At 55.5% G+C, this 15,475-nt stretch overlaps 1 protein-coding gene across 1 annotated transcript in view; it reads left to right on the top strand.

Annotated features, from left to right (window-relative positions):
* The window catches only part of LRP5 (LDL receptor related protein 5), a 103,641-nt gene extending 90,844 nt beyond the window's left edge, over positions 1-12,797 (top strand). The window contains exons 15-23 of the mRNA XM_074274388.1: positions 376-566; positions 2,460-2,669; positions 3,740-3,865; positions 4,135-4,371; positions 5,225-5,335; positions 6,618-6,854; positions 7,211-7,350; positions 11,167-11,264; positions 12,322-12,797. Coding sequence (XP_074130489.1) covers positions 376-566; positions 2,460-2,669; positions 3,740-3,865; positions 4,135-4,371; positions 5,225-5,335; positions 6,618-6,854; positions 7,211-7,350; positions 11,167-11,264; positions 12,322-12,583 — 1,612 coding nt within the window. The 3' untranslated portion in view covers positions 12,584-12,797. The remainder of the gene's footprint in view (positions 1-375; positions 567-2,459; positions 2,670-3,739; positions 3,866-4,134; positions 4,372-5,224; positions 5,336-6,617; positions 6,855-7,210; positions 7,351-11,166; positions 11,265-12,321) is intronic.
* Positions 12,798-15,475: the final 2,678 nt, after the last annotated feature.

A 15,475-nucleotide genomic window follows, 5' to 3' on the forward strand; every position in this document is an offset into this window, starting at 1 on the left:
GAGCAATTGTTGCTACCGGCCGTCCCTCTGAGCCCTCTCTGAGATGGACCAGTTAGCCATACTTCCAGGGATGGGGAGCTCACCACTCCCAGGCTGGCCTTTCCCATTACTGGGCCCATTTTAAGAGGCTCCTCTGGGTTGCCCACTCACTGGACCCGTTTAAAATGACCGTCCCCCTCCCTCCGCCCCCATGTATGAGTGCCGGGTCTGCAGTCGGCAGGACTCATCATCCCGGGTCCCGACTCCAGGGCCAGATCCTGGGCCAGACGGCCTTCGGGGCTACCCTGGGAAGGAGCAAAGATGAGAATGCCCGGAGGCAGCCGGGGAGACGCTGGCGCCGGCCGCCCCCTCATGGCCCGTGTCTGCCCTTGGCAGGTACATGTACTTCACCAACATGCAGGACCGGGCCGCCAAGATCGAGCGGGCGGCCCTGGATGGCACTGAGCGGGAGGTGCTCTTCACCACCGGCCTCATCCGGCCCGTGGCCCTGGTCGTGGACAATCATCTGGGCAAGCTGTTCTGGGTGGACGCCGACCTGAAACGCATCGAAAGCTGTGATCTGTCAGGTGAGCGCTGGGCGGCCTCGGTCTGTGGCCGGCCTCGCCCCCATCAAGGTCTCGTCCCCCATCGAGGCCTCTTCAAGGGCCTCGCCTATTCGGCACACGGGTCCCCCATCTTGCACAGGGATGACCGAGGTGGGGAGACAGTCCTGTGCCCTCTGCCTTCAGAATTTAGGGCTACCACAATGTTGAGGGAACCCCCCAAAGTTCAGGGCCGGTGCTCACATCACCCAAGTCCCAAACTGTAGGACACTTTTAGGCAACGCCTAAGCACGGAAGGGCTCTTTGGGGTCACTGGGGAAAAGGTCCCTCCCTTCTTTGGGGAATTTCTAAGCATCTCTTAGGAGCTTGAAGCTGGGTGGCCCGATCTGGGTGGCCCCCAAATTAAGGTAGGCTCTTCAAACCCCTAGTAAACACTTGCCAGCCCTATGACTGTAGCCACAACCCCTCCCTTGGAAATGGGGGTGCTGAGGATAGTGCCCCCTCACAGGGTTGGACTGTCGCAGAACACACGATGCTATCTGCAAAGTGCGGACCCTCAAGGGCGCGGCCTTATCATTACGTCACTGTCATTGTCGGAGGCAGCGGGACGTGCCGAGAGGCGACCCAGAGGCCATCCCACCTCTGGCAAACGGTCCTCCCTCCATATGATGATTTCATAGTTATATATTTATATCATAAAACCCAATTACAATATATAAATTATAATCATCACCATAAATATATATTTATATGATGATTATCATAACTGTATACATTTACACATATTTACTTATATATATAATATATATTATACCATATATTTATATGATGATTATCATTGTTTTACATGTTTATGTATATTTACTTATATATGTATTTATATACTACATTGCATATTTATAGGATGGTTATCATAATTTTATAAATTTGCATATATTTACTTAGCATATATTTACATATTATACCATTTATTTATATGAATATTATCATTGTTTTATTCATTTACATATATTTACTTATATATGAATTTATATACTACATTGCATATTTATATGATGATTATCATGACTTTATGTATTTATATATATATATATATATTTACTTATATTTTTTTCTATTTCTGTACTGATTATTATAATTTTCTAAATGCACTTCCTGATGGTCTTTTTTTTTTTTTTTTTTTGAGGCTGGGGTGAAGTGACTTGCCCAGGGTCACACAGCTAGGTCTGAGACCAGATTTGAACTCGGGTCCTTCAGAATTCAGGGCTGGTGCTCTATCCACTGCGCCACCTGGCTGCCCCACTCCCTGATGGTCTTGAGGGACTCCAGGGACCACTCCACACACTCACTCACACACCCAGTTCCACGTAAAACACCTTCTTACATTTGTTTTTCAAACTCTGAGTTTTAGATTCTCTGTGTTCATCCTTAACCTCCCTCTTCAATGAGAAGGCACATGTGAAATTATGGTGAACGTTTCCGGAAAAGCCATGTTGTGAAAGAAAACCTAGATCTGTCTCCCAAAAAAATCCTCAAAAAAATATAAAAATATTTAAATTTTAAAAATTAAAAAAGTTAGGCTTCCCTCTGTATTCAGACACAGTCGGTTCTTTCTCTGGGAACGGACAACGTCCACCTAATCCTTCAGCGTGGCCGGGGAGCGGTCCTTCCCGCAGATGGAGAGCGGTCCCTTGCTGAGGGCCTCTCGCTCTTTGGCCGGCGTTTAAGAGCGCCCAGCTCGGAGCACGTCCTTAACAGGGGAGCACTGATTGCTTGGGCACGGGCTGGCAGGCCGGCTGGGCTTTGGCTTTCCCCGCCCGCCTTTTAGACCATGGGTGTCCGTCAGGCCACCCGCAGGAGCCGAGAGGTCCCAGAGGGTCCGGTGCCCTTCCTTGGGTGACCGCCCGTCTCTTCCAGGCGCCAACCGGGTGACTCTGGAAGATTCCAACATCGTGCAGCCGGTGGGCCTGACTGTGCTGGGCGACCACCTGTACTGGATTGACCGCCAGCAGCAGATGATCGAGCGGGTGGAGAAGATTGGCGGCTACAAGAGAACCCGCATCCAGGGGAGGATCTCTCACCTCACAGGGATCCACGCCGTGGAAGAGGTCGACATGGAGGAGTTTGGTAAGGGGTTCTCTGGGCCTTCTGGAGAGTGGGCACTGGTGGGAGGTGGAGGCGGGTGGGAGGTGGGCAGTGGGCACCAGTGGGAGGTGGGCACCAGCGGGAGGAGGAGGCAGGTGGGAGGTGGGCAGTGGGCGCCGGTGGGAGGTGGGCACCAGCGGGAGGAGGAGGCAGGTGGGAGGTGGGCAGTGGGCGCCGGTGGGAGGTGGGCACCAGCGGGAGGAGGAGGCAGGTGGGAGGTGGGCAGTGGGTGCCGGTGGGAGGTGGGCACCAGTGGGAGGAGGAGGCAGGTGGAGGTGGGCAGTGGGCGCCGGTGGGAGGTGGGCACCAGTGGGAGGAGGAGGCAGGTGGGAGGTGGGCAGTGGGCGCCGGTGGGAGGTGGGCACCAGCGGGAGGAGGAGGCAGGTGGGAGGTGGGCAGTGGTGGGAGGTGGGCACCAGCGGGAGGAGGAGGCAGGTGGGAGGTGGGCAGTGGGTGCCAGTGGGAGGTGGGCACCAGCGGGAGGAGGAGGCAGGTAGGAGGTGGGCAGTGGGCGCCGGTGGGAGGTGGGCACCACGGCCCCAGGGCTGCCATACTACCCACATCTCCTTGGACCGGCTGCTTCTCCATCTGCCCCCTCACACACTGGCTGGACTCCCCAGCTCGGCCTAGGGGACCCCTCCTTCAGGAAGCCCTTTTGGGTTCCCCTGGTATAAGAGCCCCCCAGGGAGCTACTTTGTATTCATTCCCTGTTGTCTGCCCCTGAACAGCAGCCCCACTTCTGGAGGGCGAGGGTCATTTTGTTCCCCCTCGGTGTCCCCCCGGCTGAGCGCAGGATCTGGTTGGAAGCAGCGCTTAACAAACGCTAGTTTTCTTGAATGCAGTGGAGTGGGAGGAGCGCCTTTCTCGGGGCCTCAGTTTGCTCATTTGTAAAAGGAGACGATCCTTCTGGTCCAGTACCGGCGACGTCCTGGGCAGGTCCCTGAAGGAGCGCTGGGGCCGAGAAAGGCGGACTCGGGCCCTTGGGGGCTGCGGGACCTCGGCCCAGGCGGTCTGCCTCAGGTTCCGCAACAGGGATCTCCTTCCTTCCTCAGCCGCCCACCCGTGCTCCCGAGACAACGGAGGCTGCTCGCACATTTGTATCGCCAAAGGAGATGGGACGCCGCGATGCTCCTGCCCCGTGCACCTGGTGCTGCTGCAGAACCTGCTGACCTGCGGAGGTGGGTGCTGGGCCCTCGCGCTCCTCGAACTTCCGAGGCCCGAGACCGCTCCGTGCCTCAGTTTCCTCATGTGTAAAATTCACTGACCTCTAGATCTGGGATGAACCAGGTCTCAGCAAGCATCTGAAAGATCGGGCGGGGGCTTGTGTGAGTGTGTGCACACGTGCGTGTATGTTCCGTGTGCGCGTCTGTCCTGATGGACGTGACAGAATCAGTGACCCAGCCCCTGGCCAGCTCACTAACGCCGGCTCGCGCGCTCCCCCCCCCAGAGCCCCCGACGTGTTCCCCAGACCAGTTCACCTGCGCCACGGGAGAGATCGACTGCATCCCCATGGCCTGGCGTTGCGACGGCTTCCCGGAGTGCGACGACCACAGCGACGAGGCGGACTGCCCCGTGTGCTCGGCCGCCCAGTTCCAGTGCGAGAAGGGCCAGTGCATCGACCTGCGCTGGCGGTGCAACGGCGAGATCGACTGCCAGGACAAGTCCGACGAAGCCGACTGTGACGGTACGGCGACACCTTGGAGGGCCGGGGGCTTGCTGGGGATGGGGCCCTGCCGCCAAAGGGGAAGGATCCCCGCCCTGGGGAAGCTTCCCTTCTTGTCCGATATCAGGAAGGGATTCCGAGGGGGGGGGGGCTGTCAGACCTGGGACAGCCTCACACGGGTCTGGAGGGCAGGAGGAAGTCCTGGACGCAGGACACGGCGAGATCTGCGGTTAGGCCGGGATGGATGAAGGGGGGTACAAGTCTGCTCGGACCCCCTCGACCCCCCTCGGCCCCCGTTCCCTTTGATAGGGAAAGGAATGGAGATTCTTGTGGAGGGGCCTAGTCAGCTTTCCCAGAAGTCTCCTTGGCCAAGGATGCTTGTGGAAGGGATTTGTGGCTCGGGGAGCCCTCCGGCCTCTTCCAAAGGGGCGCTCTGGGAGGACTGGCGCCTCCGACTCTGTCCGGGGCCTGGGGGACGTTCCCAGATCGGTGGGTGCAGCTTGGGTGAAGGGGCAAACATGGAGTCGCAGATGGGGAGGGGAGAGTCTGGAGGAGGAGAGGGTCATCAGTGGTGTGAATCAGGAGGAGGAGGAGGAAGACACGGGAAGGCTGGGCAGGAGTAAGACAGGCCATTGGAGCTGGTGGAGATCATCCTCCCCGTGCACACTCGGAGAGGGCACCCTGGGCCCTTGTCCCATCAGCGGGCCCAGGATTCACTCCCCCGCGTGTCTCACGATGTCGATCGGATGACAAAGCGAGATCCGGGGGCTCGCGGGACACTTAGTGGCCGTGGGGTTCAGGAGACTCTCCGTCCTTGGCAGCAGGGAGGGCGGGCACAGGTGGGCCGGCTCATCCTGCCCTTTCTCGCCACCAGCCATCTGCCTGCCCAACCAGTTCCGCTGCGCCAGCGGCCAGTGCATCCTCATCAAGCAGCAATGTGATTCCTTCCCGGACTGCATGGACGGCTCCGATGAGCTCTTGTGTGGTGAGTGGGGCTGAGGCAGGGGGGCCGGGGCAGCCTGGAGTCGAGCCCGGCTCGGACCCCGGCCAACGCCTCACGGTCCAATCCCGTGCACGTTGTAAGTGCCCGCCACGTGCCAGGCCGTGAGCCAAGGCCCCGGGATACAAGCGTGCCCTCGAGGAGCTTACGATCTAAGGGGGGGGCAACATATAAAAGGAGGAACAGTAGAAGGGGGAGCGTGCGGGGGCAGGGCCATGTGGGAGGGGGAGCCGAGCCGAGCAGCCGGTGGGAACGAGGGCTGGCCGGGCTTCGGGACATGGAGGCTCTTCATCGGCCTCCCGGGGGGGTTCTGAACGAAGCTGGGGCAGTCTCCCTGGCGAGGAGCTTTTCCCGGGATGTGGCGGGCGGGCATAGAGGAGAGAACAGCGGCAAGAGGGCCACGCGGTCCCAATTCTGGGGGAGCCCCTTGCCCGGGGCAGATGGTCACCCACTTGGTCACTAATAGAGAACTGCCCAGGAGGCGTGGCCCGGGCAGTGAGCTGTTGGGAGGAGCCAGTGATTGGAGGAGAAGCTTTGAATGTGGGTCTTCCTAAGACTCCCCCTGGCTACCCCCCCTTGGCCTCTCTAATGACCAATGCACCAGAATCAGGGCTCGGGGGCCCACATTGAGCCGCTCCTCCTCCTTTGACCCAAGGCCCTGGATTCTGGACTTTCCTCCTCCTGCCCAGGTTTGCCCTCCAGCTCCAATGGCTGCCTCCTCCTCCTCCTCCTCCTTTTCCTCCTCCTCCTCCTCCTCCTCCTCCTCCTCCTCCTCCTCCTCCTCTTCCTTCTCCTCCTCCTCCTCCTCCTCCTCCTCCTCCTCCTCGTCCTCCTCCTCCTCCTCCTCCTCCTCCTCTTCTTCTTCTTCCTCCTCCTCCTCCTCCTCCTCCTCCTCCTCCTCCTCCTCCTCCTCCTCCTCCTCCTCCTCCTCCTCCTCCTCCTCTTCTTCCTCCTCCTCCTCCTCTTCTTCCTCCTCCTCCTCCTCCTCCTCTTCCTCCTCCTCCTCCTCCTCCTCCTCCTCTTCCTCCTCCTCCTCCTCCTCCTCCTCCTCCTCCTCCTCCTCTTCCTCCTCCTCCTCCTCCTCCTCCTCCTCCTCCTCCTCCTCCTCCTCCTCTTCCTTCTCCTCCTCCTCCTCTTCCTCCTCCTCCTTTTCCTCCCCCTGCTCCTCCTTCCCCTCCTCCTCCTGCTCCTCTTCCTCCTCCCCGCCTTCCTCTGCCAGCTCCGTTGCTTTCGGAATCCCCTTGACTCTCGCTCTGGGTTTTGGCAGAGATCACGAAGCCCCCTTCGGACGACCTCCCCTCCCATAGTAACGCCATCGGCCCGGTCATCGGGATCATCCTCTCCCTCTTCGTGATGGGGGGCATGTACTTCGTGTGCCAGCGGGTGATCTGCCAGCGGTACACGGGGGCCAGCGGGCCCTTCCCCCACGAGTACGTCAGCGGCGCTCCTCACGTGCCCCTCAACTTCATCGCCCCCGGCAGCTCTCAGCACGGCACCTTCACAGGTAGGGTGAGGGGCTGTGGGCGAAGGGCCCTGGGAGGCTCAGCAGAGGCTTAGCCTAAGGGAATGTGGGAAGTCAGACGTGGGAGGTGGGGGAAGCTGGGCTCAGGAAGGAAGCTGGAGCACAGGACTCGTTCCACGGGGAGTGGGCCGCCGGCCTCAGAGGTTCTAAGGACCCCCCACCAGGTCACCGGCCCAAGGAGGGGGGACGGGACGATGGTGGGCCAGATGGGCACCCCCCACTCAGAAATTCTGGGCTTTCCAAGGTCTCCTTGGGGGTGCAGCTGGGGGCACGGCTCATCCCCAGTGGTGAGCCAGGTGGGGAGCCCCCGGCACACCTTGTCCCCCGTCTTTCTCCAGGCATTTCCTGTGGCAAGTCCATGATCAGCTCCATGAGCCTCATGGGGGGCAGCAGTGGCCTGCCCCTCTACGATCGGAACCACGTCACCGGGGCCTCGTCCAGCAGCTCGTCCAGCACTAAAGCCACTTTATACCCGCAGGTGAGCGGGAGGGCGCCGGGAGGGAGCCATGGGGGGAGGCTGGCGGCCTCTTCTCCTGAGCTCCCCTCCCAGAAGGGGGGCAGGCGCCAAAGAGCCCGAAGGCCCAGTCAGCAGAGCGTTAGGGCCAGGCTCCCCCCGAGCGCCCCTTCCTTCCCCTTCTCTTTCCTTCTTTTCTCCCTTCTCTTTGTTCTTCCGTGAGCTCTAATCTTTGGACTTTTCACCAAGTGTGACCTCCCGATCGGCTCCGACTCCCACACGGCCGTGAACTCTGCGCCAGGTGCAGAGAGGGGCTCTGGGCCCTCAGGGTGTGAGGACAGGGATGACCCGAGTCCGCTGTCCAGGCTTCTCTTCTGTGGCCACATGTGATCTCCAGAGACGGCCCCGGCAATCACGGTGCCCGGGGCCGGGCCTGTCAAAGCCGGAGGGCCGCGCTGGAAGGTGACAGGAGGTGACAGATGGGGCCAGAACGATGTTGGGGAGACCCAGATGTTGGTGCTGGACTCCTGGCCCCCCAGCGCCGCTCCCGGCCTTGGGCTTGTTACGAACCAGGCCCTTCTCTTTCCTTGGACCGCGATGTTCTCAAAGGTCTGGCATCTCTCAGTTCCAATAGCCAGTGGCCAGGAGGGGGGCTCGGATCAGAGCTCCCACCGGCTTCCCGGGGGCAGAGCCTGGTCCCCCAGCTCCACCCTCTGCAAAGGAAGAGACCATTACAGACCCCATGGCTGGGAGTCCGGTGGGATCCAAAGAACCCCTGCCGATGTTCCTGGGAGGCGGCTGCCCTGGTGGAAGCTCTCCGGTCTGGCTGCCAGGTCCCAGGTCACGGCTGAAGGGAGACACCCGGACGGCGGGGGGCCGGCCCTCTTGGCTCTCTCCCATGTGGGCCCCCACTCTCCTGGCCTTTTTATCTGATCCAGCCCTCCGGACTCCAACGGACGCTCAGGATCATACCAGAAAGGAGCCTCTCGGGGCCCAGGGGAGCATCAGCCTGCTGGAAGTCACTCCAAGTCCCCTCGGCCGACAGCGACCGTGGAGGACGGGCCCTCCACTCTGGCTGGAATTGGGAATTGTAATAAGCCGTGGGCTTCCATCATTCTCGCCGGCCCATTACCTTGGTTACCCCCATTACCCCAGAGCTGGGTTTGGGGAACCCGGCATCCGTTGGCGTGAGAACTTCAGATACGACAATGTGGCGAGAGCTGGTTCTTAGCGATCCATTGATTTAATGACCTAAAACATCAATTCTGATGATCAGCAAAAGCCCAGAGTCTCTCCCAGGGCATGAAAGTCGCAGGAGAGAATGGTCCCTTTCCATTAGCAAGCATTTAGTTACTGCCTACTACACACAGAGCATTGTCGGAGGCCACATTTACAGGCTAGTTTGGAGAGCCCCGGCCGGGCTGCCTCCGAGTCAGTGAGATCACGCCCGTTAAATGGAACGACGGGAACGGTAGCGACGTTTGGGTTACGGCCACTCTTGTTACCTCCTCCCGGGAAGAGCTGATACAGCATCGGTCAGTCAGTCGGGATTCATTAAGTGCCCACTGTGATCCGAGCCCTGGGCTAAGCCTGGGGGAGAGCAACCAAGGCAGGTCCCTGTCCTCAAGGAGAGCTCGATCACACTGGGGGGAACAGCAAATTACACCCAGGGATAATCTGAGAGAATCGAAAATCAACAGAGGGAAGACGGAGGCCGGGAGGCAGGAAAGCGGGGTTGGAGCAAGCTAGGGAGGCCCGTGGCCAGAGAGGAGAAGGGCCGCTTGCAGGAAGAGAGCCATAAAGTGGCCACGGATGTCCCACGCCGGGAGCAGCCACGGGGTCAGTGGCTGGTGCGTGAGGAGGACATGGCGGGGAGCGTGAGCTGGAGGGAGATGGGAAAGGTCGAGACTTCTGGACTCCCCCTTAGTTTTCAATCACACGGAAAGATTCATTTTTATTATGGTTTTGAGTTCCCAGTTTTTCTCCCTTCCCTCCCTGAGAGAGCAAGCAAACCTAACCCTAATAACCAAGATGCTCCACGTAGAGCCCTTTAAAACGTATTTCAGTATTTGACCTGGTGTGAAAGAAGAACTGGAACAAAAGGGAAAGCCGCTGAGAAAGGGAAGGCAGAAGTGAGAATCGGACGCTCCCGCCCGCACTCGCTCTCCGTAGTTCTCCCTCGGGATGCAGGGGCAGTTTCCATCCCAAGGCTGCCGGATTGTCCTGATCGCCGCCTTGCTAAGAAGGGCCACGTCCGATGGCACATCATCTTGTGGTTGCTGGTTCTGCTTCCTTCACTCGGCATCAGTCTTTCCAGGCTTTTCTGAAATCAGCCTGCTGATCTTTTTTTTTTCCTGAGGGAATTGGGGTTTCGTGACTTGCCCAGGGTCCCACAGCTAGTGTCTGAGGCCAGATTTGAACTCAGGGCTGGTGCTCTGTGTCACCTGGCTGGCCCCTGATCATTTCTTATGAAACTACAATATTCCCTTACGTTCATAAACCGTAACTTCTTCGGCCATTCCCCGATTGACGGGCATTCCCTCAATTTCCAATTCTTTTTCATCAGAAAGAGCCGCTCTCTAGCTTTTTGTGAGCGTCTTTTCCCCTTTTTTATGATGTCTCTGGGATGCAGACTAGAACGGCTCGAGGGGTGCGCAGCTTCATGGTTTTTGGGCGTGGCTTCAGATTGTTAGGTTCTTACTAAGTGCTAATGAGATAATGAGATATTGGGTTCTTACTAAGTGCTAAGTCGGTACTTGACAATTCTCTAGTTCCGGCCTTTCCTGGGAGTTTGACTTGTGAATTCCTGGGGAGGAGCTTGCATGCTCAGGAGGAACAAGTTCATTGTTTGAAGTAATGTTCCCAGAAGCCCTTGCGTTATCCCACGCCCATTCTCTGGGAGGATAAAAGAGGGCAGCTCTGGAGGAAAAGAGAGTTTTGTCTGGACCAGACTTGAGGCAGCTCTCTGCAGGAAGGGAAGTCGGCTCTCTACAGGAAGAAGAATCTGTCCGAGAGATTTGAGTTGACACAGCAGATCTCCTCCCAGAGAGCGATCGGCAGCTTCTGGAGACAACAGCATGTTACACCAGATTACTCTCCATAATGGTTGGACCAGTTCACAACTCCACCGACCATGCATTCGGGCTCCACTTTTCAAGGGGCCAGGTTTTGAAGGCTCCGAATGCCAAACGCAGAATTTTCTATTGAATCCTGGAGGAAAGAGGGAACCACTGAAGTTAATTGAGAGGAGGAGAGGGTGATGGGGAGGCTGTCGAGAGCACCGAGCCAAAGATCCTTGGCTCATTTTACAGCTGAGGAAACTGAGGCAAGCAGAGAACGACGTGCCCAGGGTCACACGGTCAGGAAGCCTCCGGTCTGCACTGGAGCCCATGAGGATGTTTTCCAGTCTGTGCGCCGTGGCCTCCAGTGACTATTTCCTTTCTGCCTCCCGATGCCCGACTCTAAGCCGACTCTCTTCCTAACTAATGAGTCAGGGCGCAGGCTGTCTCTCCAGCAGAGGGCAGGCTGGGGAGCGTTTTGCTCTGTCTTTGATCTCCTCAGCCCACCCGGTGCCGGCCAAGTTCCCTGAAATCTATTCATAGATCCTCCAGGGCTTAGAACCCCTAGACTAGATGGCCGTAGTCCTCAGTTATGATTGGGTTTTGGGCTGCGATCACTTCTGCGGGTGGCTTGTCCCACTGGGGAGCTCCGCCTTCTCTCTAGGAGTGCACGTGGCCGGCAGTCCGCGTGGGACTCCGGGTTCGAGCCTCCGCAGCGGGAGGACCCGGAGGGAAGCCCGTGAGGGTGGAGATGCTGAGCCTCTTGTTCTTTCTCCCCCAGATCCTGAACCCTCCCCCTTCTCCCGCCACCGACCGCTCTTTGTACAACACGGAGATGTTCTACTCTTCAAACATTCCTTCGACCACTAGATCGTACAGGTACGCGGCTCTCCTCCCGGTCCTGAGCCCGCCGGGCCGCTCAGGAGGGTCCCCCGTGGCCCCGGGAGGAAACGAGCCCCCGATTTGCTCGAGGTCCCTCAGCCGGTCACCGGCGGCCGTGGGCCTGAGACCCAGGTTCCCGGTTCCCGGTCGTGGGCGACCCCTCGCTTACTGATTTCCGAGGATCCCAGGCTGGGGCTGGCCAGAAATGAGGACGTTTAGTCCAGATGCGGGAGCCGAGGCCGGAATTTAAGCAGCTTGCTCAGCATCTTAAAACAAACAAAACTATTTATTTTAATTTATCTATTTCTAAAATTTAATCAATCAATTATTTAAGTAATTTAATCATTCAATTTAAATAAATTTAAATTTAAATAAATTAAATCTAGATCTCTGCCTGCAGACTCCATACCACACCGGGGTCTCCTCCCCAGAACCATTATTCCCTAGGATTAAATCACTCCCCATCCGTCCTCAGCCGGTGCATTGGTCCAAGCCCGACACAAAGGGCTGGCAAAGTAGCAGCCGGGCAGAGGAGCGGAGTCTCCGAGGTCGCCCAGGAGTCCCAACCAGGGAGCTGTCCAGGACCGAGGTCTTGTGCCCCCTGGTGGATGATCCTGGGAACAGCCTCAGCAGGCCCAGTGGGGGTTGGGAGTCCACCCAGGAGCCAGGGCTGGTAGGGGAGGCTCAGGAAACATCATGAATGGCGGTAATAACGGTGCCCGGTGAGCAGGAGGCGACTGCAGGGGCCGTCCCGTTCCGTGCCCTCATTGTACAAATGGGGTGAAATGATTTGCCCAGTCAGGTGGATCCTGATGGTCAAATGCAGGATTTGAACCCAGGGACATGAAGTTCCATACAGCACTCTCGAGTGACTATAAGTAAGAATATCCCCATTTCACAGCAGGGGAAACTGAGACTCAGACAGAATGCCTTGAGCTAGCTGGGACTTGCTCCAAATCATTGGATCCCAGGCCTTATCCTCCAGGTCCGGGCCTGGCCTGGGCATCCCCCTTGGCCCCCTGTTACTCATCTCTTTTCCCCCTTCCCTTTGCAGACCGTACATCATCAGAGGGATCGCGCCCCCCACGACCCCATGTAGCACAGACGTATGCGACAGCGACTGCACGACCAGCCGATGGAAGGCCAGCAAATACTATATGGATCTGAACTCGGACTCGGACCCCTACCCGCCCCCTCCCACCCCCCACAGCCAGTACCTATCGGCCGAAGAGAGCTGCCCACCGTCACCCGCCACCGAGAGGAGCTACTTCCATCTCTTCCCGCCCCCGCCCTCGCCCTGCACGGACTCCTCCTGACCTCGGCCCCGCCACCTGGGCCTGCTTCTTTCCCTTCCCCCTGTAAATATTTTTAAATATGAACAAAGAAAAAATATATTTTATGATTTTAAAAAAAGAAATAAATATGGTTGGGATTTTAAAACACACAAAATGTGAATAATACCAGGGTGGGCTGGGCTGTGAAAACTTTGTACAGTGGAAAAATATTTATAAATTTAATTTTTTAACTTAATTCCCTTTCTTTCTGTGCTACTTGACTTGGGTTCAGAGCCTCGAGTGGGCGTGCCTGTGGCGTGTAAGTGCTCCCCGAGACCTCAGAGGGTTTCAGTCATCAGCTCGTTCAGGTCCATCTTTGATGGCCGAACCAAAGAACCGTGTGCCCTACCACAATTTAAAAAAGGGAGGGACAAGCTAACCCTTGACATTTTTCCTTAGAGCAGTGAGAATATTTGGATCGCCTTTTTTTATCCAGAGTTCTATCCAACTGGAAATCTCCATTTTCCAGCACTTCTAGGCTGAGCTTGGTGGGCTTAGACTTGGTGGGGATCAAGGAAGCCTCCTTCTTGTTACGTCCAGTTGTTTTCCAGTTATTTCCAACTCTCTAAAAGTTGGTCCACAAACACATGTTGAGTGAGAAAGCTTCCCCAGCATCCTGACCACCTGGTGCTGAAGTCGGCCCAGCAACTTGCGGAACGTCAAACTATAAAATGGCGGCAGATCTGCTCCTGACTCCTCAATAGCCATGTGGGCAGAGAAGTGGGAAAAGGGAGGGGGAATCCTCCACAAGCCTCCCTTTGAGAGTTGCTCCTTGTAAGATTGAGGGCCTTGCTGAATGCCCAGTAAAGGAACCTGGGTCTTCTCACCCAGAAAGAAGGGAATGACAGGGGAAGGGTGAATCTCAGTGGCTGCCTCAAGGGGCAATGAAAGGAGTTTTTGCTCCAAAGCTGTAAGAAGCCACATTTCCCGGGTCATTGGTCTCTCGCTTGCTACTAAAGACAAGTTTTTGCCAAAATGCTCTCGTGGAAATCACAGCATCTTGGGTACCAACATCAGCTGCTGAAGTCACAGCCATGGAGAAATTCTATGAAGAACTTGATAAGACTCTCTAGGTTTTTGTTTGTTTGTTTGTTTTTGTTTTTGTTTTTGAGGCTGGGGTTAAGTGACTTGCCCAGGGTCACACAGCTAGGAAGTGTTCAGTGTCTGAGACCAGATTTGAACTCGGGTCCTCCTGAATTCAGGGCTGGTGCTCTATCCACTGTGCCACCTAGCCGCCCCGACTCTCTAGGTTTTTAAAATAATATTTTATTTTTCCCCAATTACAGGTTAACACAATTTACATTTTTTTCTTTTGATTTCTTTTATTTTTTTATTATAGCTTTTTATTTACAAGATATATGCATGGGTAATTTTCCAGCATTGACCCTTGCAAAAACTTCTCTTCCAAGTTTTCCCTCTTTCCCCCCACCCCCTCTTCCAGATGGCAGGTTGACCAATACATGTTAAACGTTAAAGTATATGTTAAACACAATATATGCATATATATCCATACAGTTATTTTGCTGCACAAGAAGAATGGGACTTAGAAATAAGGTAAAAATAACCTGAGAAGGAAATAAAAAATGCAAGCGGACAAAAACAGGAGTGGAAATGCTGTGTTGTGTGTGGTCCACACTCATTTCCCAGAGTTCTTTTGCTGTGAACTCTCTAGGTTTTGTTTTTTTTTTTTTTTTTTTCCCTGAGGCTGGGGTTAAGTGACTTGCCCAGGGTCACACAGCTAGGAAGTGTTAACATCTGAGATCAAATTTGAACTCTGGTCCTCCTGAATTCAAGGCTGGTGCTCTATCCACTGAGCCCCCTAGCTACCCCCAACTCTCTAGGTTTTAAAAATAATACTTTATTTCTTCTCCAGTTACAGGTTAACACAATTTTTAAGCATTTACTTTTTTTTTAAGCTTTAAATTCCAAATTCTACTCCTTTTCCTCCCTGAGATGATAAGTAATCTGATACCACACATATTAGGCTATGAGGTTTTTCTCCCTTTTTTTTTTTTTTTCTAGTTATACATGTACCTTCAATTTTTTTAAATGCACATTTCTTTGTGAATCATGTTGGGAAAGACAAAACAAAAGGGAAAAAACACGAGAGAGAGAAAAAACAAGAAAAAGGGAGGGGGAGTGAATCTAACATGTGTTGATTTACAGTCATTCTCCATAGTTCTCCAGATGCAAAATGGCTTTTTTTTTTTTTTTTTTTTTTTAGGCTGGGGTTAAGTGACTTGCCCAGGGCCACACAGCTGGGAAGTGTTAAGTGTCTGAGGCCATACTTGAACTTGGGTCCTCCTGACTTCAGGGCTGGTGCTCTATCCACAGCGCCACCTAACTTGGATATAGCTCATGTCTGGGCTGCCCCCACTTGTTGGAGGCGAGATCCCCAAATACTACTCGGCACTCAGTGTTCAAAATGCATCCTCACTAAAATTGCACAAATGCTAATGAATCATATGAGCAAATACAGAAATATGAAGCCCCAAACGGTCCGTTGGGCCCTCATCTGTTCCAGAAGGGAGCTCCACTTGGGCTGGTGCTCAGGCCTTCCCAGGGTTCCCTTTTTCCCAAGTCTCCCCAAGGCTGCTGGTACTGCCAAAAGGTGAGATGGCTTGGTGTGTTCTGAACAAGCCGACCCTTTCTCATCAAACCTGTGCCCCTCAGGACTCCCCTCTCCCAGGAGGCTGCATTAAGAAATCTCTTTCCGGTCTGGATTCCAAGCTCTGGAACCTTGCATGGGGGCTTAATCCCTGCGGAGTTGACTGTCAGGGCTAGTGCTGCCCAAGACACAGACGACTGGGTTCGGGGGCCATGCTGTGTGGGGGAATTCCAAGTTCACCCTGAGTCCAGGAGGCTGACTCAGGA

This window comes from Sminthopsis crassicaudata, chromosome 6 (genome assembly GCF_048593235.1).
Source record: "Sminthopsis crassicaudata isolate SCR6 chromosome 6, ASM4859323v1, whole genome shotgun sequence".
Classification (NCBI taxonomy): domain Eukaryota; kingdom Metazoa; phylum Chordata; class Mammalia; order Dasyuromorphia; family Dasyuridae; genus Sminthopsis; species Sminthopsis crassicaudata.